Raw genomic sequence first — 27,040 nt, forward strand, 5'->3', positions numbered from 1 at the left:
TGTCAAAAAATATTTCATAAATTATAAATCGATAACTCAACCGAATAATTCCGATTTCTGAATTTTATAATCACTCTCAGGATATATTTTTTTAAAGAAAAAAAAGAAAATTAGTTGATGATACATTGACTCCAGCCTACCTAAACATTAAAGTGATGATCTAATAATAATTGACGGGCGTATGTATTATGATGACATTTATTGTATATACAACTGTGTCCAATATAAAATTTACCATGCATTAAATTCCATTATCTATAAGACTCTATATCTACCTTACCACCTTCCAGTTGGAGCTTCTCGCGTCTCATTTATTTCCTTTTGGTCTTCAGATTTACAAATTTCTCATTTTTGTTTGTGGACTACAAGTATGCACTCTAAACCTATTCCACTTTTTAATTAATAGCTTCATTTCATCAGTGGCCTATTTTATTTTATATGTACTCTTCTTGTGAATGCTGGCTAATATCTGCATAATTTTATATTAATTTTGTCTTGGTATATGTATTTATTAATACTGGTAGCATGCAAAATGTATCTACTCAATCATTCCATTCTACTAGTATCTTAAGAATATTTATATGTTTGTATATAAATATGCAGTATATATATAAAGTTGCAGAACAAGGCCAACCAAAGTTAGCCACATCAAGCTTGGTATCAGAGATTGAAGTGGAACTAACTCTAATTTGCTGGGAATTTGATTTGCTGCCTGCTCTCTAAATTATTCTCTCTCTCTCTCTCTCTCTGGTTGTTTTTTTCCAATGGCTAAAGTTTGGGCGCCCTCAATGATGATCAGCATCTTTCTCTGTCTTCTGTTCCTCACTTCCTGTCAAGGTTTATGCTCTTTCCCAATCCTCTTACTTTACCATCTCTATTTTCATAATTATTTATGTTCTTTGATACTCCTATAAATTATGTTGATAAAATAATTATAACATCAATTTAGTGTAATTTATGTGTCTGCACACACTTTTATTTGAATCTTTTAATGTCTTTAATTAATACTTAGTCCCCTGCACAAAAATATGCATATATGATTGGTCAAACATGTAATTAGCGGTGTGTAGTATGTATATATTTGGTTATGTTTTCTTGGTTTTGTTGTGCTAAATTTGCTTTATAACTTATTTGCCTTTAGTTTGTTACTATCACTTTATTGTGAGTGTTTTCTTGATCCTCTTTTTTAACTGAACAAGCCACCAACAAACAAGGCATGGCCAGCTAAAAGTGGGTACTTCTCAGCTACAAAAGGTGGCAGATTTATATATACAGGTGTTTGGTTTATTTTGGTTATATGTAACAACCTCTAAAAAATTCACTTCAAGAAAAGATGGTTAGCTTATATGGTGATTTTTTTTGCTGGAGCTTATATGTTGATTGGTATACACAAGTGTCTGCAAAACCTTAAAAGTTTTCATTTTTTAGGTTGGTAGTTAGCTTAAATTTATTGCATTTGGTGATCACAAACTTGTGACAATATGGTGACTTGCAATTTTCTTAATAAAGTAAAGTAAAGATTACATTTTTACCAGGAAATTATAAGTTTCTTAAAAATGAGATATTAAATTTTGGGAAATTGCAGGGAAGACGAATTATTGGGATGATGAATATCCATTTATCAGATATGCAAGTTCTTTTTCGCCACCGCCGTCATCTTCTTCACCATCAGCGTCTGCAGGATCACCAAATGTTCGAGGAAAGGGGTATGACTACATAATAGTCGGTGGTGGTACAGTAGGATGTCCATTGGCTGCTACATTGTCGCAGAACTTCAGTGTTTTGTTATTAGAAAGAGGCGGGGTTCCATTTGCAAATCCAAATGTTACGTTTTTGAAGAACTTTCACATAAATCTAGCAGATATTTCTCCAACTTCTGCTTCCCAATTCTTTTATTCTTCGGATGGAGTTTATAATGCCAGGGCCAGAGTCTTGGGCGGAGGTACTTGTATCAATGCCGGATTCTATACCAGACCAAGCGCAAGGTATTGCAAAACATTACCTTTATTTTTGTATTTACTACTAGTTTAGTGTGTTTTCGTAGATGGTTGGAAATGATTATAGTGACCAGAGACTAACCATGCTGCTAGTTTCAAGTAATATATACAAGTCAAGCTGTTAAGGGTTGTTGAGTATCTGCCTCAGCAGTTTATTGCAATTTAAGGCTGTTGTCCCTAAAAATTAAATAGAAGAAATTCTAGTTTTACTTAGTGAGGTAGTAACATATAATGTAACTTCTTAGTGTCCTGTGTCTATAGTTTTAGTGCCACTGCATTTTATTGGATCATTATCGCAAGGGTTGCAGAAAAAGAGAATGCTTTAGGATTATGGTTATGTTAATCTAGTTAGTCATAATCAAGAACATCCCAGCATGATTTAGCAAAAAAAAGAAGAACATGCCAGCATCAGTGATCAGTTTCTCCGTTTTTTGTTGTTAAAAGGCTTAGATATGATGCTTTAATAATACATAGGCTTGTTGCAAATCGTTATCAGAGTTCAAGAATGCACAAGTCAATTAGATATAAATAATATGATGTATGGTTTTGTTAATGATTAGACGACATATTCTATGATTACATATTTATACATGCAATAGGTAGTTTCTAGATAATTGAACGATTCATTTTAACATTGTTCTTATATTGTTCTGTGTTCCTTGCGACACTATTGTGGTCCTCCCTCAAGTGTCCCCCTTTCAAATCTACCTTCAAGGGGGGGGGGGAGATCAGGTAGATTTGAAGAGGAAGATACAATTATGGTAGTCGTGTTATACGTGAGACAATTTAACAGATACTGTATCTTGACCTCAGATACTGGCATACCCCACACAACCACCCATACTTGGTACCGTACTCCATACCTGACTGACGATGCGTTAACATAATTTGTTATAACATGCAAATTCATAAGGCAGAACCAACTGTTTGGTTCCAGAATCCACAGATGTCCGATATATAAATTGGGGGTCTAACAATCTATCTTTTTCTCGAAGTTAAAGTAAATATAGCTAAAATTCAGCAGTAGCAGTGTTGGGAAAAGCATATCATATGGTGCATACTGCATGGTAGTAAAAGCATGTCATAGGATCTATGTTTCGGTAATAATAATATGCTAACGCATAATATAGTAATAGCTTACTCTTTGACATAAATGGGTAGCTACTAGCCACTTCTCTTTTTAAATATGTAGATTTATGTTGTTGGCTTGCAGAGACATCAGATTGTTGAATTTGGACCCAAAACTGGTGAATGAATCGTACCCGTGGATTGAGAATCAGATTGTTCGTATGCCTAAGCTGTCTTCATGGCAGGGAGCGGTTAGGGATGGTCTTTTGGATATTGGAATTTCACCTGATAACGGATTCACCTACGATCATCTATACGGAACCAAGGTTGGTGGGACGATCTTTGACAATTATGGTCGTCGTCGCACAGCTGTAGAACTACTTCGATCAGCCAACCGAGAAAATCTTGACGTTCTGATTCATGCAACAGTGCAAAAGATTGTGTTTGACAAAACAGGTAAGTAGAGCACCTCAGAGTTAGCATGAATTTTAATGTTGTTTGACTTGATTGTTACAAAAATTATCATCATTTTCATAGTATTAGCAAGGTACTAGGTATATTTTAACTAGATGCTCAATGCTCATCAATTGTTCTTTCTGCTATACAGGGAAGAAGCCCAGGGCTGTTGGAGTTGTATTTAAAGACGAAACTGGGAAGCAGCATCAAGCAATTCTTTCGAGGAGGCGGGGAAGTGAAATTATAGTGTCATCTGGAGCAATTGGAAGTCCTCACCTTCTACTTCTTAGCGGCATTGGACCAAAAAGTGACCTTAAAAGAATGAACATCCCAGTGGTGCATGATAACGACTTTGTCGGGAAAGGAATGGCAGACAATCCTATGAACGCTGTATTTGTTCCTTTCAATAGGCCTGTGGAACAGACCTTGATTCAAACTGTTGGAATCACCAAGATGGGAGTCTACCTTGAGGCTAGTAGTGGATTTGGGGAGTCCACTGAAAACATTTCTTGCAATCATGGGATATTATCTGCCGAGGTTAGTAGAATGCACTTATAAGAAATGTCTTGACTTGTTATTTGGTTTCAATTATTAAAGCAGTACTATGTATTGAGTTATAGTTGTAGATTTGACCCCCTCGTATTACTATAGTGGAAGTGTGCAACTGTTTCTAGGAAAGTCCAATTACCTCACATCCTTATTGATCACTAATTAGTCCATAAAAGCTTCTAATGGTACTTTACAGATTGGGCAGCTCTCCACCATTCCTCCAAAGCAAAGGACAAAAGATGCTATAGAAGCTTACAAAAGAAACAAAAGAAATTTTCCGCGTGAAGTTTTTAATGGAGGTTTCATCCTGGAAAAGATAGCTAGCCCAAAGTCGACAGGGCAACTGAGCCTGAGTAACACTAATGTCGATGACAATCCCAATGTCTCCTTCAACTACTTTAGCCATCCAGAAGATGTACAGAAATGTGTCGAAGGTATTCGTCTCGTAGAGAAGCTTCTCGCTTCAAAACACCTTACTAATTATATGCCACCTGACGATGAAACCTTTGAGAAGCTACTCAACTTAAGTGTCCGTGCAAATTTTAATTTTATCCCCAAACATACCAACGATACCAAGTCAGTGGAGCAATTCTGTAAGGACACTGTTATCACAATCTGGCACTACCACGGCGGATGCCATGTAGGCAAGGTGGTTAAACCAGACTACGAGGTTCTTGGTGTCCACAGGCTTCGTGTTATTGACGGTTCAACATTCTCACACTCACCAGGCACTAATCCTCAGGCAACTCTGCTGATGATGGGAAGGTAAGATCAGGATGCTTATGTTATGTGAAACTATCAACATTCACTTATGTGTCTGCAATTTGTTATCATACATATTTTTTGCTGATGCAGGTACATGGGAGTGAAAATACTGAGACAGCGGCTAGGAAGAGCTGCTGTTTTATGAAGGACTGCTGCTGCAAATATTATTGCCAATTTTTCAGCAAGAAGGTAACTGTAGAGATAGGCTTGCAGACAAAAGAATGGAAATTTAACAACTCCACTCTAGTATTCAAACGATTAAAATTATGTATCACTCTATTTGGTACTTGTAACATATGAATGTCACCTGCTTGTCATCACCATCTATCCATCTCCCTTGCTGCCAAGGTTTTGTGTTGTGTCTTCATTACTTCTTCTTATTATTTTTCCAGATACCATAAATTCCCGACACTTCTGCCAACTTGTTTTTAGATTGAAGCTTTAAGGGTGTGCATTGAAGCTTTAAAAGTGTATTAGGTCTGCAAAACAGTCGCTTTGGCGAATTTTACTTTTGCCAGAAAATATACGACATTTGCTTCAGAACATTTTTTAAACCAAATCTTTGGAGAAGGATCAGCAGAAGAGTAGTAGAAGTGTATAACTACAGCCACAGAAGATTTACACACTTTTAAGTGCAATGGTACATACATTAACATTTGAAAATGGATTATATAAATTACATAACCACAAAACAGAACTAATTATAATGTGTATTAGTTAACTGAATTAGTGTATCAGGGCCATTACCAGAGCACCTTATTGAACTGGATAATTTTTCCAGCCTTCTAACTGATGAGTGTTGACACTAAATCAGTAAAAGAATCTTTCTCGCAAAAATGAATTCAACATTCATTATAGATTAGTTGCGAGGGCATTGATAATGCTGAAGGGGATGCTGGAGTGGACACTAATTCCCTGTCAACCCATGTTCACTCATGCTTCCTCTAGACAGGCCCCATAATCGTTGCCAGAGTTGCTTTTTCTTTACCCTTTTTAGAGGTGCAGAATTAGAAATCCTTCTAAAGGATATAGACTCTCGTTCCTCGAATCCAGCTGATGCATATCTTAAATCTGTAGCTGACATTGGGATCTTGGTATCCAGTATGGGATCATAGCCCGACATCAGGTCATGGATCCCTTCAGCCTCCATTAGTTCAGTTGTATGTTCGTTGTGCATATCGATGAATAAGTCTTCATGGCTATTGCTTCTTGTAATAGAGTCTTTTATTTCATCAAACTCATTGCACACAAGCTTTAAAGCTTGAACAACTTCACCCATAAAAGGACGGTGAGATACTTCTGGTTGGACACACATTGATGCAATAGCTGCTACTTTAGATACACTGTCTAGTGGAATGTTTTGCTTGAAAGTATGATCTATTAGTGTTTCCAAAGATTCTTTACTTGTGAGAAGAGGACGCGCCCAAGCGACAAGATTTTCCTGGCCTGGCGGCTGTGACAAATCCACTGGCTTTCTTCCTGTTAGAAGTTCAAGGAGAACTACACCATAGCTGTAAACATCACTTTTAACAAGAAGATGCCCGGTCATAGCATACTCCGGCGCCAAGTAACTGGAGAAAATTTGTTTAGATGGAGTAAAAAGGAATAATTGGTCAAAAAATTACTATTGCAGGGATTGGCCATATAATCTGATCAAGAATTTTTTAAAATGTCACAACTCACAATACAAGGATATATCATTGCCTACTGGGTCAATAATGGACTTCAACCTATTGTATACTTACATAGTAGACACCTTTCAAAATAAACTATTTTGTTCGAATTGTAGACACTCACCTGGTGATATGTATACAGCAAGTAAAACTAATATAACATATTTCGAGCATAATTAAAATTTTTAATATGAACATAAGAAGAACAAATAACTGTTGGTTGATGACATAACTAATGTCTATTAAATGAGAAAGTACATACCCAAAAGTTCCCATGACATGCGTTGAGATGTGCCTGTTTTCCCCGTCAAGTGCTGTTTTAGCCAACCCAAAGTCTGAAACTTTAGGTGTATAATCGTGTTCTAAAAGAATGTTGCTTGCCTTGAAGTCTCTGTGTATGACACGAGGGCTTGAGTCTTCATGGAGATAAGCTAAACCACGAGCAGATCCCAGAGCGATCTTCATTCTGGCATTCCAATCAAGCGGAGCATTTTCTTTATCACTTCCTAAGGGACAAGAAAGACACATTGTAAGTTCAATATAGCGTAATTAAATATATAAAAATCTGCAGAACACTAATCTATGTAGCTTGAATAGAGGGACTATCAAGACTTGTACATACCATGTAAGTGGGATTCCACACTTCCATTAGGGACAAGTTCATAGACCAGGCAACGATATTGATCATCCGTGCATATACCAATCAATTTGACTAAGTTTCTGTGGTGCAGACGACTAAGCATCTCTACTTCTGCTAAGAACTCACGGCCACCTTGCTGATCATCTCTTTTCAGAACCTTCACAGCTACCTCCCTTCTATCATCAAGAATTCCACTATAGACTAGTCCAAAACCACCCTCCCCAATAATTCTTAAGGCATCAAAGCTATCAGTGGCTCTTTGCATGTCAGTCAAACTAAATATTTTAGCAGTCCCTGTGTACGCTAATATGCTAGAACTATATGACATCGATGCTGAACTAGGTCTGCTTCCATATATCAAAGACTTGGTAGTCCCTGCAGAGTTTATTTTATCACTAGTTGCTTAATTGGAAACTCTGCATAATTATAGAACCTAATATAATATTGTTTGTAAGAACACAAGTATGAAATATTTTTGTCCAAGCTAAATGAAGAGGTGCCTATATAATTTTCTTTTACTTTTTAATCACATTCTTAAGTTTTAAATCATTAAATTGGTGGATACCTGATGGTTTACTGTGGGAGGATACAACATCGGTTTGATTCGGTTGACAAATGGAACATCCACATTTCACCAACAAAAACCAAACAACTCCCATACAAACAATAAATGCTGTGGCCGACGATAAAACAATTACAGCTATCAAGCTTCCATCAGTCCCACGCTTCCTTGCCCTTGGCACATCAACCCCTAATGGTTTTTCAGGCATGCCATCATTTTCATTGTGAGGGTATTGATGATCATCTATATTAGCAGCACTTGAATGCACTGACGGTGGAGAGGGGGGAAGACCTGTTAATTTGGAAGGTAATAGAACTTCAGAATAATATGATCAGGCATCTATGATGAAAACATATTTAAAAAAGGAATATAGACATGATTTATAGTGACAAGATTGTAAGTTTCTCTAGAGGTATGCAGTGGAACACTCTGATCAGGCATCTAATTGATTTCTAGTATTGCTATTAACATTTTTAGTTAAAAGATAAATATACAAATGTAAAATCAGGATGGTATGTAATTTTAACACTAGTTCTTTTCCCACTCAACAAAATTGACATATTTGCTTTCCCAAAGTCAGGTACAGCTAAACATTATCTTCTTCTAATTAGAACTAACACATTGTCTCTACTGTTGTTTTCATGAGGTAATGAAGCACGGAACTAGGATCAAGTATCAGAATCACCTGGATAACTAACATGTACCACTTTGTAGCCACCAAAGAGGGAAGCTTTTAAACGGACCTGCCTCATCCAGAACATTCTGTAGATCATAAATGCACTATCGTTATCAAAATTCTCCCTTAACGGTACCAAATTAATGAGGACCATGGTTTTTTCTGGCTGCTGGACTGCTGCATTGGCACCCATTATCCGTACTTGACTTTGATTTAAAGATAGGCCAGTTGCGATCTCTTTAGCTAGCTCAGAAACCAAAGGAAAAAATACATAAAGGGAAACACTGAGGCCTAGTCTGACTTCAATAGGCCAAACACAACTACACGGAGCTCCACCAGGAGTATAAGTCAATGGCACCGTGCATGTCACAGATGCACAACCTACAATTATTATGGGCAGAATTACTAAAATTTGCAACCAAAGTTTGCTGTGACTACAAAATCAAAAAATAAGGGTGTCTATGTACCTTCACTAGGAGGTGGAGGTGGTAGTGCCAATACTGTGGGGGGCGGTAAAATCTTCTTTTTCTTCATCGAAGAGCTCAATGGAGAAAATGTAGGCGAAGTAGTAGATACTTGAAGATGTAAAAGAAGATGAATTATAAGGTATGTTAATAACGATTGAAAACATACTGATGGATATCTTTAAAAACAGAAGTCAGAACAAAGTTTTCCATACTTTTAGGCTGATACGATGATATTGTTGGTGATTGAGCAGGGCTCATCGCACTCCAACTTTTTGTCGGAGTGGAAGCAGAATTAAGTGGAGATACGGAAGGGCCTGGATTCATAATAAAGAAATATGTTTAAGATTTTAATATAATACAACACAAAATGATAATATCATCTAATAAGTATGTTTAAGTTTTGTTATGCAGTAACCTTGTTGGCTGTTAGTAGGAGGCTGGAGCTGATTAGAACTAGCAGGAGCCAAGTCTTTGAAGTTCTTTCTTATGTGATGGTGTTTAAAGAATGTCTGTGATGGTAATGGTGAAGAATCAAGTCCTGGTTTGTTAGCATGATGCTGAAAAGATTGCGTAGAAGGCGCAACGGATGATGGACTTCTGAAAGGTCCCATGTTTTTATTTTCCCTGAGGTCTATGAGTAAAATTACATGCAATAGTTAGTAGATTTATACAGCAATTATCTGATTTTAGAATTTACATTTGAAACATGGGACTTATTTATTAGCAAATAACTATTATTACTTTATTGCTACTAGATATGTTGTTATTCTTTTATTGGACATATGATGAATAAACACTTATGTTTCCGAACATATACACATTGTTGAATGATCAAGAAGAAGCTTCTTCCCAGATGATCCCACAACAGAGCAAGCTTAACAACCTATCAACATTTTGCAGAGTGCCTAACTAATATATTGAATTTTCTGAAGACAAACAGATAACAACCCAATGTATTCATGAAGAAGTACCAGTTTGCAGAAATGTGTGACTTAGCCTGATAGTTCCATGTAATTTGATGTGAGGACTTCCTTTACTGAGGTGATTTAACACAAATGAAGGTATTTTAAAGCCTGCAACAGAGAGCAAACTCGATATGTTAGCCATGTTATTATGTCAGATCACAAGTTCTTCCAATACCTTAAGATGTTAGTCTATTAAAATTTCCTAATTACTTTCTTTTGATTTCGTAAACTACTATATTTTTTTCCTAAAGAGTAAAATAACTTTATTGCTCCACACTAATCGCAAAACAAAGTATAATCCAAACTAAGTAGCCGTGATCAACTTGTTCTTGAACTGACTAGACAATCTAATTGATTGGAGCACAATATATGACAAAATATGATATTTAACCCTAGAATTGTTATAGATGGAACAATACACACTGAGAATATAGATTACAAAAATCACTGTGCATGACAATTCATGCTGAGATAACAATCATTAAACAAACTAGAAAACAAGAAAAAAGTAAAGACCATTACCTGCAAATCCAATAACTGGCCAGGCATTAAAAATCATGAAGTAGATGATCACCATTGAAAAGAACTGCATTTTCACTTTCCTCAAAAGAGCATGAGATCAAACTGAAAGATCTGTGATTATTACTTACTCAACCATGTTTGGTATGATGAAAAAATGACCAAAAGTATGAAAAAGAAACATATAGAAGTTGCACATGTCTTAGAAAGAACAAAGACTCACAAGCTTACAGATAAAGTAGAACAAGAAACAGTGTTTGTGAAGCAATTTCATGAAAGTACACAGTACTGCAAACTCAAGAAAAAATAGATTAGTTGAAGCCTAAGCTCAGAATTACCAGAACTTTTAATGGTTGTAATGGATTAGTGTTATCTTGACTTGGGTAATCAAAAAATTAATGATAAAACAGTATAGTTACACAAAGCTAAAGAATTAGAGACTTTGCAAAAGTGTTTTAATGGGAACACAAAGAAAAAAGTGTAGAAACTGTTTTATTTTCTTCAGAAGAATCAACAAGAGTTCAATGAATGAGTTGAAAATTCAGAAAGATTGTGATTTCTTTGTTTAGAATTGCATATATACTACTAGTAAACCACCAACTATAATTCAATGATTACACAGGGGACAATTAGAAAGTTTGGTGCTAGGCACTGTTAGTTATATGCTTGATCACAAGTTTTGGCACTATGTTTTTGTCCGTCCGTCAGATTATCACCGGTGCTCTTCAATAATAATATAAACCAAACCAAATCAACCAAATATACTTATTCTGCTTTGAGAATTAAGATATACGCGGATCATGTCATTGTCCTAAAAGTAAAAAAACTGTTTTAGCGAAGAGTCTGTTCGATTAATTACATAATTAATTAAATAATGTGTGATGAAGTATATAATAAAAATATAATCAAATATAATCAAAATGTGTTAACATATTTTTTAGACACTCCAATCAATATCATTCCCGACCGTGCCGGGTCCAGCTGACCAATAACATAATCAATGGAGCTATATAATCGGAATAATACAGTGGCTTGTGGCTTGCGCAGTAGTGTAGTGTATTGTGATTTGTGACAAATTGTGACAAAGGCTCCACCTAATCTCATTTCTTTTCCTATTTTTGACAAAATTTAGTAATTTGACTTTTACTTGCATACAAATGTGTTTCTTTCACCAACTCACCACACTTGGCAATCGGCACAACAATGATTCAAACTTTTGGAAAATTTTCATTTTTTGCTTTCCGTAAAAATAAAAAAAAAGTGTATGAGTATACAATACTGCTATTTTTGTGATAATTCAAGCAGTCGTAAAATTCGATTAGGTAAAACGTCAAGTAACTAATATGATAATATCAAGGGGAAAAAGTGAAGATGGTGGTTGTGAATAGCAGCAGAAAACATAGTTAGATTAAAGTGTTAGTGGGACAAATGTTTGACTCTTATTTCAACAGACAATTAGAAATGTGAATTAGCCAACTTAATTCGGTTCGGTAGCAATTAAAAAAAAAACTTGTAGTAGTGATTGTTTTCTTATTGGTTTTCCATCTTTATGTAGACTTGTCGATTAATAAATATCTAAACGTTCAGAATTTGTCTTTTGTTGAACTGGATTGGGCAGGCAGCTACATTTGAATTTTTAGGCCCATTTTGATTTATACCCCCATTGTTCAAGCCTTGAAGTTTCCTTCGTAGCCCTTGGTTATACTATTAGAAATAGGGGTGTGCATTCGGTTCGATTAACCGATAACCGAACCGAATAACCGAAATAATTTTGGTTCGCTTAACCAAAATATATAATTCGGTTCGGTTTTCGGTAGAAAAAATTTTGAAATTCAGTTTTTCGGTATTTCGGTTTTTAACCGCGGTTAACCGAAAAACCGAATAGTTTAAAAAATATAAAATATTAATATAATAATAAAACAATATACGCACAGATACACCCGGTATGCTTTCAAACAACTTACTAACTCAATTCTCAAATCAACTATCGTCTCTCTCATTCTAAAAGTAACGGAGATTCTACCTAACCATCCATACAGAGGTTTATGTTCCATAAACAAGAATGATACCATTCTTATATGATTTAAGAACATTAGTAGTTACAGGCCTTTTTTACTTGCAATAAAAAACTTTTATCTCCAGCCACTAAACAAATCACTCATCGGACGTTATGAATGTTTCTCTGCAATGTTGAAGATCAGGTAATACTTGCCGACGTCATCTTCTACTACACTTAAATAAATTTTTAGAATATTTTTCTGCATTTCTTGTATTTTTATTTAAATTTTGGTTTTTTAATTTCGGTTTTCGGTAATAACCGAAATATTAATTTCGGTTCGGTTACAAACCGAATGTATTTCGGTTCGGTTTTCGGTAGCATTTTTTCCCACAATTCGGTTTCGGTTAACCGAATATAAATTCGGTTCGGTTTTAACCGAATGCACAGCCCTAATAAGAAACTTCATCTTCGTGTTCCATAAAATGATTGAATTTATACAATCTTTCATGCATGTACATACACACTCTTTTTTGTACCCATATATATGATAAGATTTAATGAAGAAGCTGAATCGGTTTTTTTGATAAAAATGAGTTAGAGGGCGGTAGGTTGAAATTATGAAGGGAAAAAAGAAATAGAAACGGTGACTTCTCGTACCCAGGACCTCATCGATGATCAAACCACAATATCACGATAAATTAACAACAATAACAATAAAACATCCCACAACTGCATAACCACAAAGATGAGAAATGAGAAGACAACCTGTAGGCTATACAATTAGCTAAATATTATTCATCACGATGACAATTGAAAACGTAAACAATGATATACAAAATTAAGAAACAAATTCTAATTAGCAGGAGTACTTTCGAGCCTAAAATTGTTAACACTGTCAAATGATTTTTCTTCCACTTCAAATTCTAGCCCCTCTCTTCGTCCATCGCCACTTTTCTTAGCCTCCACAATCGCAGAACTCTCTGTCGCATCCAACAAATTGATCTCCTCAAAATGTACTTGATCTTCACAATCATCACCATGCAAAATGTACTGCTCTTCATATTCATCTTCATCATCTGGCCGTTGAATTTGATCATCACCATGCAAAATGTACTTCTGATCTTGATCTCGATCATCTATCCGTTGAATTTGATCATCACCTTCATGATAAAATTGTTGTATATTATCATTTTGATCAGTAGTTATAATTTCATCAACCAAACCGCTATTATTCGAATGAATTATATTTACATTATTATTATTGAATTGATTTTGAGCGCGACAATAAGCTAGCTGATGAAGAACAAGCTTGATGAAGAACAAGCTGGAGCTCAGCTCGATTAAATTCAATCTGACGTTGCAAATCACGAATAATTCGATAACAACCGCCAACAGGATCATTAGCACGAACATCAGACTGGTAAATAATGGTACGCATGGCTTGGTCCTTATCGTGTTGATCAGGGAGAGAACGAATAATTTTGGTAATGTTACTAACTCCGAACAATTTATGGGCGTTAAGAAATTGAGGTTGGCAATGATGAGGGAAATACGGTGCGAGAATGCAGTCAGGGACGCACTTTCTGCGTTGGTATTTACAAGCAGCGCAAGCCTGGATTCCGTTAGACCTTGTAATGTAGTTATTATTTGCAGCTGGAGGAGGAGTAGGAGTAATACTAGTTATTTTAACATTAATTATGTTGTTCATGTTGTAGTAATTTTAGGAACCCAAATATATTTGTAAATTTTATGGGGAGAAGAGCAAGATTTGGGAGCGTTTCCGGGGGGAATGGAGAAGATGCATATATTGCTTTTTGTCCTCTTTTAAATCGGTTATTTTCATGTTGAATTGTGGATGAAAGATTCTGACTAATTGTGATTTGATAAATTTGGGTGTAATTCGTAATTATGTGGTCAGTTACAGCTTTTGCTTTGACTAGAATCTTTATTAGGAAAATTTTCGTATCAATTAGCAAAAGCACAACGAATGGAGTCGAGCAAACTGTTAACCGTGATCTTCAGTTTTCAGAAATATTTATTGGAAATACTTCCAATGACCATCGACATTACGTTAACATATGAAAGTAAGTGTTGATGGTGATTAAAAGAATCACTAGATTATATGTATATGATTAAAATATAATGTCCTAGATTAGATGTATATATTTAATATATGAGTAATGTTAACCCCTCTTTTCTAAATAACATTCAAAATCAAGCATGGCTTATTATGATTTTTGTCACATATAATGTATGACGAGCTCTCATTTTATAAAAAATTTAACTAATCAAATCTTAACACTTATCATTTGGTACCTATTTTGTGAACAGGGATTCTCATCGTTTCGCTTAATATATATGTGGACGTAGAGGTGTAAAATGATCATAATGATACCTGATATCTTTTTGCAAGCAAGTCTGTGATCATTTTATTTTCATAATATTCAGATTATTAATTCGATATTATTTTATCCGAATATAGAAAGTCTAAATAAGAGTCATTATCGTATTTTCCCTTTTCAATGGGTAATTTGTAATTCATCATATTCAAGTCAAATACGATCCACTATTATTAAAAAATATTTTTAATTTATATCATATAATGATCAATTATTTTAAATTATATATAATATTATAAATGCAATAATCACAAATTAAAAACCTAAATATATGATTTATTAAGTGCATACGGTTATAAAATTTCCATTTTAAGGGTGTGTAAATCATATTTTGTAAAAAATTAAAGTTAAATAAGGTATTGAGAAATTATAAAATTACTTTTTACTTAAAAATGTAATAAGTTAAAACTATAATTCATATTCAGGTTTTAACTAAATATGAACCACATATCGTGTTAGATATATTTGATAATGTCATGGCTAATATGTTTTATATTTAGATTTCAGATCTTATTTGAACAGGACAAATCAGTACTTAACTGATCAGTACTTATACTGGAAGTCAGAACTTAAGGGATATCAGTACTTATGTTATCAGGAGATAAGCATCAGGAGATAGATATCGGAACTTAAGTGTTGAAGGATGATCAGATAAGGACAGTAGCTGATTAAAGTTAAGAAGATCAAGATAAACATAAGAAGAGATATGCATGAAGAAGGAATTCCGTGAAGAATGGAATACTTGGAATAGAAGATATCTGATTGATATATTTTAGGAAGCAGAATTATATTCCATATCAATTAGCGATTATCTTGTAACTGTGTAATATATAAACACAGACATAGGGTTTACACTATAAGTGTTATCATTATCGAGAATATTATTTACTGTAACCCTAGCAGCTCTCGTGATATTTTGTTCATCACTGAGAGATAACAGTTCCAGATTGTAACAGAGTTTATTGTTTTAATAAAGTTTGTTTTCTGTTACATAAGTTCTTGAAGTTTGATTTGATTGTAATAAACACTGTATTCACCCCCCTCTACAGTGAAAGTGTGACCTAACAAGTGGTATCAGAGCCTTCTGTTAACACACATACAGTTAAAGATCCAAACACAATCATGTCTGACACAGAAACTCCAACTAAGCCTACCAAAACTGAGGAATCATCAAAAACATCAACTCAGAGTCGATATGAGACTATCAGAGTTCCCATATTGAGACCATCTGAATATCCCATATGGAAGGTAAGGATGACCATGTTTCTGGAAGCAACAGATCCAGAATACCTTGATAGAATCAAGGAAGGGCCTCACAAACCTACCAAGCTCGCTGTTGTAGTTGCAGGTGAAGCAGCAAAGACCGTACCAAAGGAAAAGAGTGATTACACTGCTGAAGATATAGCATCTATTGCTAAGGATGCCAAGGTACGACACTTATTGCATAGTGTCATTGATAATGTAATGTCAAACAGGGTAATCAACTGCAAGACTGCTAAGGAGATATGGGATGCACTGGAGACAAGGTGTCAAGGAACTGAAACAGTTAAGAAGAACAGGAAGACAATACTCACTCAAGAGTATGAACACTTTGACTCTAGGACTAATGAGTCATTGACTGATGTATATGATAGATTTGTCAAACTCTTGAATGACTTGTCATTGGTTAATAAGGAGTATGATCTTGAAGATACAAACCTTAAATTCCTGTTAGCTCTTCCTGAATGTTGGGATTTGAAGGCAACAACAATAAGAGACAACTACAATCTTGATGAAACAACTCTTGATGAAATCTATGGAATGCTCAAGACTCATGAACTTGAGATGGAACAAAGAAGCAAGAGGAAAGGAGGAAAGTCAAGGACAGTTGCTCTCAAGGCTGAAGAGGAATCCCCCAAACCACCTTCCTCAAAGAAAGACAAGGGTAAAGCTCTTATCATAAAGTCTGATACTGAGTCATCAAGTTCTAAGAGTGATGATGACTCAGATTCTGAAAGCTTGCCTGAAACTGATGCTGATGAGGAGATGATGAAGCTGTGTGCTCTTATGGTGAAAGGAATCACAAAGATTGCATACAGGAAGTTCAGGAAGGGAAAGAAGTTTTCCAGAAAAGGCATAAGTTCTGATAAGAAGAATTTCAGAAGATCTGAAGGAAGAGGAGGAAAGTCTGACAGAGGAGATTACGCTAATGTTAAATGTTATAATTATGGTGAGAAAGGCCACATATCTCCTGATTGCAAGAAGACCAAGAGTGACAAAGGCAAAGCTCTTGTCACAAAGCAGAAAAGCTGGACAGACACCTCAGACTCTGAAAGTGAGGAGAACTATGCACTGATGGCAAATGCTGATAAATCAAGTTCTGAGAGCAGTTCTGAAGCTGCTGAAACAAAGGTACCTCAGACTACTTATGCTTTTCATACTGATGATATTAATGAGTTGAGAAGATATCTTAAAACCATGTTTGTTAGTTATAGAGATTAAACTTTAACATGTGAAAGATTAACTTCTGAAAATCTTGCTTTTAGGAAAAGAAATGATTTCTTAGAAAAAGAGTTAGTCATGTTCCATCAAACTCAGCAAGATAGAGATGATGCTTTTTATGTTAGGGATGAAGTGCTAAAAATGAATGAATCTCTAAAAACTGAGTTAGAAAAGGAGAGAGAGATTATCAGAACTTGGACTAACTCTGGCAAAACAACTCAAAATTTGCTAAGCAGTGGAAACTGGAAAGAGGGCTTAGGTTATGGAGAAAATAAAAATGAAAAAGGAACTGTAGAAATTAAGCCTGTTGATAAGCAAAAGCCGAAGTTAAAACCTGTTAAGTTTGTAACTGAAAAATCTGAAAATGAGAAATCAGAAGTTAAAAAGGAATTAGCTTCTGACAAACTAAAACAGGAAAAGACAACTGAAGTTAACATAGGCTTAATGACAAAGAAGCAGCTTAAGCATAAACTGAAAGATGTTAAGAATGCAAACAAGGTAAAATCACCTAGGAAAAATAGGAATGGAAAGGAAGGTGTGAATAAAAGCAATAACTATAAATCTGTTCCTGATGCTCCTAGGAAAGCGTGTCATAACTGTGGAAGTACTAACCATCTGGCTTCTTTTTGCAGGAAAAATAAGAATATTAACTCCTTATCTTCAAAATCAGGAGTTAAGAGTCAGTCTGTTAGATACAAACCACAAAATCCTTGTTTTCATTGTGGTAGTTTATGGCATTCCATTTATACTTGTAAGGAATATCATAGTTTGTACTATGATTATTATCAAATAAAACCTTCTTTAAAGAAAGTTTCTGTTGTTCCTTCTAGTGTAAGTTCTGATTCAAAGTCTGGTAGTATAAGTTCTGATAAGAAAACTGTTAACATAAAATCTGATGCTAAATCCGCTGCAAATGTTAACAAACCTAAAAAGGCCAAAGGATCCAAGCAAGTCTGGGTCCTTAAAACTAATAATTAGTGGTCTTTTTGATTGCAGGGCAACAGGAAAAATATTTTAGTTCTGGACAGTGGATGTTCAGGACATATGACTGGAAATAAGGCCCTGCTATCAGACTTTGTGGAGAAAGCTGGTCCAAGTGTTTCTTATGGAGATGGCAACATTGGAAAAACTTTGGGATATGGCAATATCAATCTTGGGAATGTCATCATTAAAGATGTAGCTCTGGTCTCAGGACTTAAACACAACTTACTGAGTATAAGTCAAATCTGTGACAGAGGTTATCATGTTGATTTCTTTGCAGAACATTGTGAAATAGTTAGTAAATCTAAAGGAAAAATTGTTCTGAAGGGATTCAGGCGTGGTAACATTTATGAAGCTAAGCTTTCAACAAGTTCTGATGGTTCTGCAATCTGTTTAGTAAGTAGAGCCTCAACTGAAGAAAGCTGGAATTGGCACAAGAAACTCTCTCATTTAAACTTCAACAAGATAAATGAACTGATCAAGAAAGATCTTGTGAGAGGACTGCCAAAATCAGTGTTTGTTCCTGATGGTCTTTGTGACTCATGTCAGAAGGCTAAACAAAGAAAATCTTCGTTCAAGAGCAAGACTGAATCATCAATTCTTGAGCCTTATTATCTGCTTCATGTTGATCTATTTGGTCCAGTGAATGTCATGTCTATTGCAAAGAAGAAATATGCGTTGGTCATAGTAGATGAGTTCACCAGATACACATGGGTGTATTTCTTGCACACAAAAAGTGAAACTACATCTATCCTGATTGATCATGTCAAACATCTGGATAAATTGATCAAAGATTCTGTGAAAATTTTGAGGAGTGATAATGGCACTGAATTCAAGAATCTGATAATGGAAGAGTTCTGCAAAAATCATGGAATAAAGCAGGAATTTTCTGCTCCTGGAACTCCACAGCAAAATGGAGTTGTTGAAAGGAAGAATAGAACTCTCATTGAAGCTGCACGGACAATGCTTGAAGAAGCAAAGCTTCCAACCTATTTCTGGGCTGAAGCTGTGCAGACTGCTTGTTTTACTCAAAATGCAACACTCATTAACAAGCATGGAAAAACACCATATGAGATGGTGAAGAACAAGAAGCCAAATCTCAAATACTTTCATGTATTTGGATGTAAGTGTTTTGTTCTCAAGACTCATCCTGAACAGCTATCCAAGTTTGATCTAAAAGCTGATGAGGGAATCTTTGTTGGATATCCACTTTCTACAAAAGGCTTCAGAGTCTATAATTTGAGAACAAAAGTGGTCATGAAATCTATCAATGTCTCTTTTGATGACAAGAAGATCACTGGACTTGAAGATTGCATTGATCATGATCAGCTGAGATTTGAAAATGAAGATTCATATTCTGATACCTCAAGTCCTGACAGTCTAAGTCCTGATACTGTAAATTCTGATGGATTAAACTCTGATGTTATTGAAACTGTGGTGACTACGTCAAAGGAAGATGCACCAATGCAGGGGGAGCATACTCAAGATATTATCACATCTCAAGAAGCATCAGAACATACATCTAGCTCTTCAAATTCTGATTCGTCAAGTTCTGATAAGCCAAGTACTGACAGTACTGAAAATCTAAATGCTGAAGGATCCAACTCAGAGAGCATAGTTTCAGGGGGAGAATCAGAAAATGAAACCGAAGACAGCATGAATCATGGGGGAGCATCCAGTTCTAGAGAAAATCTTCCATCTGTAAGGAAGTGGACAAAATCACATACACCTGATTTGATAATTGGAAATCCTGAGGCAGGTGTCAGAACTAGAACAGGTACTTCGAATGAATGTCTTTACAATTCTTTTCTCTCTCAGTCTGAGCCAAAGAAAGTGGAAGAAGCTCTTCAAGATGCTGATTGGGTGCAAGCAATGCAGGAAGAGTTGAATGAATTTGAAAGAAACAAAGTCTGGACCTTAGTGCCAAGACCTAAGAATAGATCGGTTGTTGGTACAAAGTGGGTATTCAGAAACAAAACTGACAGTGATGGCATAATTGTAAGGAACAAGGCAAGGCTGGTTGCAAAAGGATATTCTCAACAGGAGGGAATTGACTATGATGAAATATTTGCGCCAGTTGCTAGGTTAGAAGCCATAAGGATATTCATGGCTTATGCTGCTCACAAAAAGTTTACTGTCTTTCAAATGGATGTGAAAAGTGCTTTTCTCAATGGAGAATTGGAAGAGGAAGTATATGTTGAACAACCTCCAGGCTTTGTAGATTCCAAACATCCAGATTATGTCTACAGGCTTGATAAAGCACTTTATGGACTTAAGCAAGCTCCTAGAGCATGGTATGAGACTTTAGCTCAGTTTCTTCTGGAAAGTGGATTCAACAGAGGAACTATTGACAAAACACTGTTCTATCTCAACCATGGCAAGGACTTACTTTTGATTCAGATTTATGTTGATGATATTATTTTTGGGTCTCCAAATGACAAACTTTGTAAAAAGTTTGCCAAACTAATGCAGTCAAGATATCAGATGAGTATGATGGGAGAACTTAGTTATTTTCTGGGCCTTCAAGTCAAGCAGAGTGAAGAAGGAACTTTTATTTGTCAATCTAAGTACACCAGAAACTTGCTGAAGAAATTTGGAATGCAAGACTGTTCAAGTGCATCCACTCCCATGGCCACTGCAACAAAACTGGATAAGGATACTGGTAATTCAGTAGATATTACTGATTACAGAGGTATGATTGGCTCACTTCTCTATCTAACTGCTAGTAGACCAGATATCATGTTTGCTACCTGTCTTTGTGCAAGATTTCAAGCAGATCCAAGAGAACCTCACTTAACAGCTGTAAAAAGAATCTTTAAGTATCTTAAAGGAACAGCTGATCTAGGATTATGGTATCCTAGAGAATCAGATTTTAAATTAATAGGTTACTCAGATGCAGATTTTGCAGGTTGCAAAATTGACAGGAAAAGCACAAGTGGTAGCTGCCAATTTCTTGGAGGCAGGTTGGTTTCTTGGTATAGCAAGAAACAAAAGTCAATTTCCACATCAACTGCAGAAGCAGAGTATATTGCTGCAGGAAGCTGCTGTGCACAGATTCTCTGGATGAAGAATCAGTTACTGGATTATGGGTTAACATATTTCAAAATCCCTATTTACTGTGATAATCAAAGTGCTATTGCTATGACAGGTAATCCAGTTCAACACTCTATGACAAAGCACATCAGCATCAGGTACCATTTCATCAGGGAACATGTGGATGAAGGTACAGTGGAATTGCATTTTGTTCCCACAGATCAACAAGTAGCAGATATCTTCACAAAACCACTGTATGAAGCTACCTTTACAAAATTGGTAAATGAACTTGGAATGATTTCAGGTTCTTTCTCTAAATCTGCTTAAACTTGTTCTATGTTATCAGACTTTATGATCAGTATTTACAGAATTAATCTCTTTGTATATTCTGTGCATTAATTGATAAATGTCTTTAAGTACTGACTGTTGTCTGATATATGTTTCTAAACTCTGATAAGTGATATGTCTATTTCAGTAACTATTCAATCCTATGAGGATAATTGTGCTAGATACTGACCTACTAGTCTTCAATAAACAAATGATCCCATGAAAGAAGTAATTATTTCTGTGGAAATCTTATGACACAAGCAAATTCTGATACTTGAGCTTAGTTTAGTTTACTTTATTCATCTTACTACTAAGTCCCAAATTAGAATAATGCTACTCATCTGTTTAAGTTCTGATTCTAGTAAAACTGCTGAATGTACTAAGTGCTGATAAACCTCACTTATAAAAAAAACAAAAAAAAAAACAAAAAAAAAACAAAAAAAAATCAAAGAATAATATCAGGTACTCCTTTGAGATCTAGAGTAAAAATGTGAATGGGACGACCCAAGTGCATAGCTGGTATTAAGTAAATATGCATTAGAAAAGTAAAATATTTTTTCTTGGTGACTGTTCACACTCTATGATTACTGGAGAAATACTCTGATAATAGCATAAATTCTGATAAGCAGTCGTGACTCACTTACACTGAGAAGCCACTGTAAAAGAGAATTTTAAAGATGCATAAAATTAGCACAAAAACAGTTGAGGTGGACTCATGCATGAACTCATTTATCAGTAGGTTTCAGGATAATGACAGCTCTTTAGCAAAATTTTAATTATGACTTATTTCTAAGATGTACTGAAGTAGATCAGACTTTACTCTTTGTCTGTTATTTAGCTTAATGCACACACTAATCACTCCATCTGAATGATGAAAATTTCTGTGGTGGTCTATGTTATTTTAGATAAACAGTCATTGTGTCATTTTTGCACAAATTCTGAGGACAAGTTCTAGTTACACGTTCTGATGATTAAGTTCTGACGTTCATAACTAAGAACTTGTATGAGTATTTACTAAGATGAGCATTCCTTTTTCGAGTTAAGACATTATGTTCTGATGACTGTTAAGTTCTGGTATAGGTCTAAGTTCTGATTTTTCAGTCTAACCCTTTACTTGACTTATCTGTGAGTAAAATTTGGTAACAGTCTCAGATTAATTTCGAAATGTCTGATAAATGCTGACACAAAGAAATCAATGGTGAGACAATTACAGATTCCTCAGTCTGTGAAACAGATTCTGGTAAATGTTGATCCTGCTACTTACAAATCTGTTTACTCAAATGTTCAACCAACTCACCATAACCAAAATCCATCAACCTCAGTACCTACCTCTCATTCTACTCAACCTACCCTCAGAACTTATCTCAAATCCTATCTCTCCACTTCACAGACTGCTCAACCTTCTTTTTCAGCACCTACTGTGAAGCCTACATCCTCTAAACCAAAGAGAACAAAGACTGTTTCTCACACATCTCAGAAGAGGAGGAGGATCACCTTGAGAGATGACTCAGATTCTGAGGAACCGATTCCTTCTTCAGAACCTGTGGTAAATGAAGCTGAGAAGGCAACTTCTCAGAAGGATTCTGCAATTGGGGGTTCTAGGCTTCTCAAGAGGCTTAGACGTATGACGGTTCCTGAAACTCCCAAGGAATCCAAATCAACAAGGAAGTACAAGAAACAGAGGGCACAAAGGCCAGTTTCAGATGATGAGGAGGAAGCAGCTAAGGAAGGGGATCAGGAATCTCTGATCTCACAAGACAAGGAATTTACTCCAGTCACTTCTTCTCCATCAACTCCATCTCAGGAACCTGTATCTGACAAGGCTAATTCACCTTCTATGTCTCTTGTTGATCCAGGCACAAGTGCTGAAATTGATATTCAGAACCTGGTTGTGCCTGAAATACTTTTCTTAGAAGCTCCAACAACAAATAATCCTTCCACAACACCTGTTACTGATGCTGTTCAAACTCCTGAGTTATCACTAACACCTTCTCTGCATCAAGATGCTGATGATCAGATTTTAGGTGAGCATCAGGATATGGCTGTTGATCAGAACTTAGTATCAGATCAGCAATTAGAGGATGTTGAAGCCTCCATTGCTACTCACACAGTTGTCTTATCAGAAGATACTGATTCTCTAAGTTCTGATGCTGCAAATGTTGGAGATACTGGTGAGGCTGCTACAACTGTAGATGCTGATGAAGCAGGTCCTTCAAGACATACTCCTCCACTGACTCTTCCTAAGTCTGAACTGGTAAAGGAGTTTGTTATCAGGGATGCACCAGTACCTTGGAGTGAAACTCCTGCAGGTCAGGAGTGGACTAAGGAATGGAACTCAGTTTCATGTGTTCCAAATGCTTTACATCTTGCTGAGCACTTGACTAAAGCTGATGAAATGTTACATTCTGATGATTTTAAAACCCAGCTTAGAGTCACTGCATTGAGTACTAAACATCTACAAGGTCTTCATTCCAACACTCATGCAGAGCTACACAAGATTCAGGAGAACTTTATCAAACAGGAACAAGTTTGGAAAATTGATAAGAAAAAGTTCTTCCAACCTACCATTGACAGGGTTGCTTATATTGAGAAAACTCAAGAGAAGCAACAAGCTCAGATTGATCAAATTCTGACAAATCAAGCTTCTCAGCAATCGCAACTTACTGAAATCCAGACCTCAGTGGAACTACTTATCTCTCTTTTATTACCTGTTGATGCCAAAAAGGGGGAGAAGGTAATTAAGTCCAAATGCAAAACCAACAAGTCACTGCAAGGAAAGGATGATGGAAAAGATGACCAAGGAAACTCTGGAATGGGTAGTGGTCATAGTCAAGGTAGAAGGTTTACATCAAGACAAGCTAGTCACAGAACAAGTTCTGATACTGGGAAAAGAGTAAGTTCTGCTGCTGGTAAAAGGATAAGTTCTGATGAACTTCTAGATCTTGATGAGGAAATGTCAAGACAGTTATTTCTTCAAGAAAATCCAGGGATGGACTTGGAAAGTTTAAAGGAAGAAGAAGCCAGACTTAAATCAGAGAAAGTCACATCTAAATCTGAAGCTTCTGGTAAAAAGTTACTTCCAAAACCTAAAGGCATTGTGATCAAAGAAAGGATACATACTGAAGAAACTTTGGCTAGATCACAACCACAGATAGATCCAAGATCCAAGGGTAAAGAAAAGGTTGGTGAACCTATCAAGCCTTATGTACCTCCTGAGGAAGAAGAAATTACTGATGGAAAAGATGATCTTGCTCTGACTTCAAGAAAAGTTCTTAAAACAACCTCTGACATGGCTCAAGTTGTTCAGAGTCAAGAAATTGTAAGTTCTGATATTCAGAAGAAGCAAGTAACCTCTGACAGTGCTCAAGTTAACTTGATATCAGAAGGAAGATCTAAAACACTCCTACCAGGATTCACTAAAGCAAAACAGACTCAATCTTTGAAGACTACTCCAAGTGGTTTTGAAGCAAGAGTAGTTACTGGAAAGGAAGCTAGAGATAAAACTGGATTGGGAAGTGCTGATGAAAGAAGAGTACACAACACTACCGATGATCCAACTTCCTTGAGTGAACCAGGTATTGGAGCAACTCCTGAAAGATTGAATCAATTGGAATCTGTACAGATGGTTTACCATACCTACTTGAAAGAATACATCATGTTGTATTTCATGACAGATGGTAGGGTTTATCATATAAGACAAAATGCCATTCCTTTGAAGTATTTTGAAGAATTGGAGCATGTACTTTTCTTACTTCAAGTGGATGACAGAATAACAGAGACTGCTGCAAACTACTTAAAAGAACAGATTCAGAGACAGAAAAGGCTTTATTCTGTTAAGTCTGACAGCAGATATGTTCCAAAGTACAGAAATCACAATGGTGATATTGTTGATATGAAGCCAAGTCAAAGATCTACAACTACTTAAATTCTGATGTGTATACAGACTAAAGTTGTTATCAGAAGTTGAATTGGTAAAAGCTTTAAGGACTGTAAGTTGTAGTTATCTTGTCTATTTCTCATGCATTTGTACTTAATGTTTTTGACATCATCAAATATCTGTTGAACTTGTATATTTTGCTAATTTACAAGTTGGGGGAGATTGTTAGATATATTTGATAATGTCATGGCTAATATGTTTTATGTTTAGATTTCAGATCTTATTTGAACAGGACAAATCAGTACTTAACTGATCAGTACTTATACTGGAAGTCAGAACTTAAGGGATATCAGTACTTATGTTATCAGGAGATAAGCATCAGGAGATAGATATCGGAACTTAAGTGTTGAAGGATGATCAGATAAGGACAGTAGCTGATTAAAGTTAAGAAGATCAAGATAAACATAAGAAGAGATATGCATGAAGAAGGAATTCCGTGAAGAATGGAATACTTGGAATAGAAGATATCTGATTGATATATTTTAGGAAGCAGAATTATATTCCATATCAATTAGCGATTATCTTGTAACTGTGTAATATATAAACACAGACATTGGGTTTACACTATAAGTGTTATCATTATCGAGAATATTATTTACTGTAACCCTAGCAGCTCTCGTGATATTTTGTTCATCACTGAGAGATAACAGTTCCAGATTGTAACAGAGTTTATTGTTTTAATAAAGTTTGTTTTCTGTTACATAAGTTCTTGAAGTTTGATTTGATTGTAATAAACACTGTATTCACCCCCTCTACAGTGAAAGTGTGACCTAACATATCGTATTCAGGTAGTATTATTTTATAAAAAATAATATGAGATATAATCTGATATTAGTGCTCATATCCGGATCATATTTTATTCGGGTATATTTTTATCTCCGGATTTGTCAGATAAAAAATGGATATGAACCATTACCATATTTTCGATCAAGATATAAGTGGAGTTACCCGATAGTCGAGATCAATTTACACCCCTAGACACACGTGAATAATTTAATTCACAATTTTTCTACAAGAAAAGTACCATTAATTACCGCAAAGGATTGAACATTACAAATTTACAAACTATAAAATATTTTATTAATATAAAAATTCCATAAAATTAAGATAAATATACAGAGAGATGCACAAATTAGGTTCACAGATACGCTTGTCAACGGATCGGATATTCGGTCAAATCCGGTCCAACCTGAACCTTTACAGTCGGATATGGATTGCATAAAAAGAAACCGATCTGATAATAACTCGATCCGATAAATATCCGATCAATTAAGAAGTGGATATGAATTTTATATTATCCGACCCGATAAAAATCTGATCCGAGCTATATAAATTTATACATTTATAATCTTTATATACAAATTATATTTAATTACACAAAATCAAATTAAATAACTTTTATCTGTATCGTTTTATTCTTTCAAGTTGTTACATTAATTTATGCGTTATTTTATTATATTATAACACACAATTATGTCAACATATTTCGGTAAACCATATCAATTCGTCATAAATTATTTTTTGTACGAAACGTTGTTTGCAATTA

General features: G+C 35.4%; 2 protein-coding genes across 7 annotated transcripts; one reads left to right on the top strand and one right to left on the bottom strand.

The window, feature by feature from the left end:
• The first annotated feature begins 243 nt into the window (after positions 1 to 243).
• On the top strand, positions 244 to 5,200 carry LOC141723940 (protein HOTHEAD-like). Of its 3 annotated transcripts, none has more exons than XM_074525907.1 (7): positions 244 to 368; positions 604 to 837; positions 1,586 to 1,985; positions 3,211 to 3,521; positions 3,673 to 4,058; positions 4,267 to 4,835; positions 4,926 to 5,200. In XM_074525907.1, the coding sequence occupies exons 2-7, from the start codon at positions 765 to 767 to the stop codon at positions 4,978 to 4,980; spliced, it is 1,794 nt and encodes a 597-aa protein (XP_074382008.1). In that variant the 5' UTR covers positions 244 to 368; positions 604 to 764; the 3' UTR covers positions 4,981 to 5,200. The 3 variants fall into 3 exon arrangements, with proteins under 3 accessions (XP_074382008.1, XP_074382010.1, XP_074382009.1); XM_074525909.1 differs by having other exon boundaries at positions 351 to 368; positions 617 to 837; XM_074525908.1 differs by lacking the exon at positions 244 to 368 and having other exon boundaries at positions 456 to 837.
• A 206-nt stretch (positions 5,201 to 5,406) lies between these two features.
• Positions 5,407 to 10,979, bottom strand: LOC141723939 (receptor-like serine/threonine-protein kinase ALE2). Of its 4 annotated transcripts, none has more exons than XM_074525904.1 (11): positions 10,561 to 10,979; positions 10,341 to 10,442; positions 9,825 to 9,926; positions 9,269 to 9,484; positions 9,066 to 9,167; positions 8,854 to 8,961; positions 8,396 to 8,767; positions 7,714 to 8,001; positions 7,131 to 7,523; positions 6,771 to 7,014; positions 5,407 to 6,406 (listed from the first exon to the last, which is right to left on the bottom strand). In XM_074525904.1, the coding sequence occupies exons 2-11, from the start codon at positions 10,408 to 10,410 to the stop codon at positions 5,743 to 5,745; spliced, it is 2,559 nt and encodes an 852-aa protein (XP_074382005.1). In that variant the 5' UTR covers positions 10,411 to 10,442; positions 10,561 to 10,979; the 3' UTR covers positions 5,407 to 5,742. The 4 variants fall into 4 exon arrangements, with proteins under 4 accessions (XP_074382005.1, XP_074382004.1, XP_074382003.1 ...); XM_074525903.1 differs by having other exon boundaries at positions 10,341 to 10,451; XM_074525902.1 differs by having other exon boundaries at positions 10,341 to 10,978.
• Between the last annotated feature and the right edge of the window lie 16,061 nt (positions 10,980 to 27,040).

The sequence above is a fragment of the Apium graveolens genome, chromosome 5 (genome assembly GCF_009905375.1).
Source record: "Apium graveolens cultivar Ventura chromosome 5, ASM990537v1, whole genome shotgun sequence".
NCBI classification, from domain to species: domain Eukaryota; kingdom Viridiplantae; phylum Streptophyta; class Magnoliopsida; order Apiales; family Apiaceae; genus Apium; species Apium graveolens.

Bases quoted from the DNA above. Each gene is read 5' to 3' on its own strand.
- LOC141723940 (XM_074525907.1), top strand. From the start codon at position 765: ATGGCTAAAGTTTGGGCGCCCTCAATGATGATCAGCATCTTTCTCTGT. The intron at 3,522-3,672 runs GTAAGTAGAGCA...TCTGCTATACAG, and splicing joins GATTGTGTTTGACAAAACAG to GGAAGAAGCCCAGGGCTGTT. The intron at 4,836-4,925 runs GTAAGATCAGGA...TTGCTGATGCAG, and splicing joins ACTCTGCTGATGATGGGAAG to GTACATGGGAGTGAAAATAC.
- LOC141723939 (XM_074525904.1), bottom strand. From the start codon at position 10,410: ATGCAGTTCTTTTCAATGGTGATCATCTACTTCATGATTTTTAATGCC. The intron at 9,485-9,824 runs GTACTTCTTCAT...TTTTACTCATAG, and splicing joins TCACACATTTCTGCAAACTG to ACCTCAGGGAAAATAAAAAC. The intron at 6,407-6,770 runs GTATGTACTTTC...AATTTTCTCCAG, and splicing joins CATGTCATGGGAACTTTTGG to TTACTTGGCGCCGGAGTATG.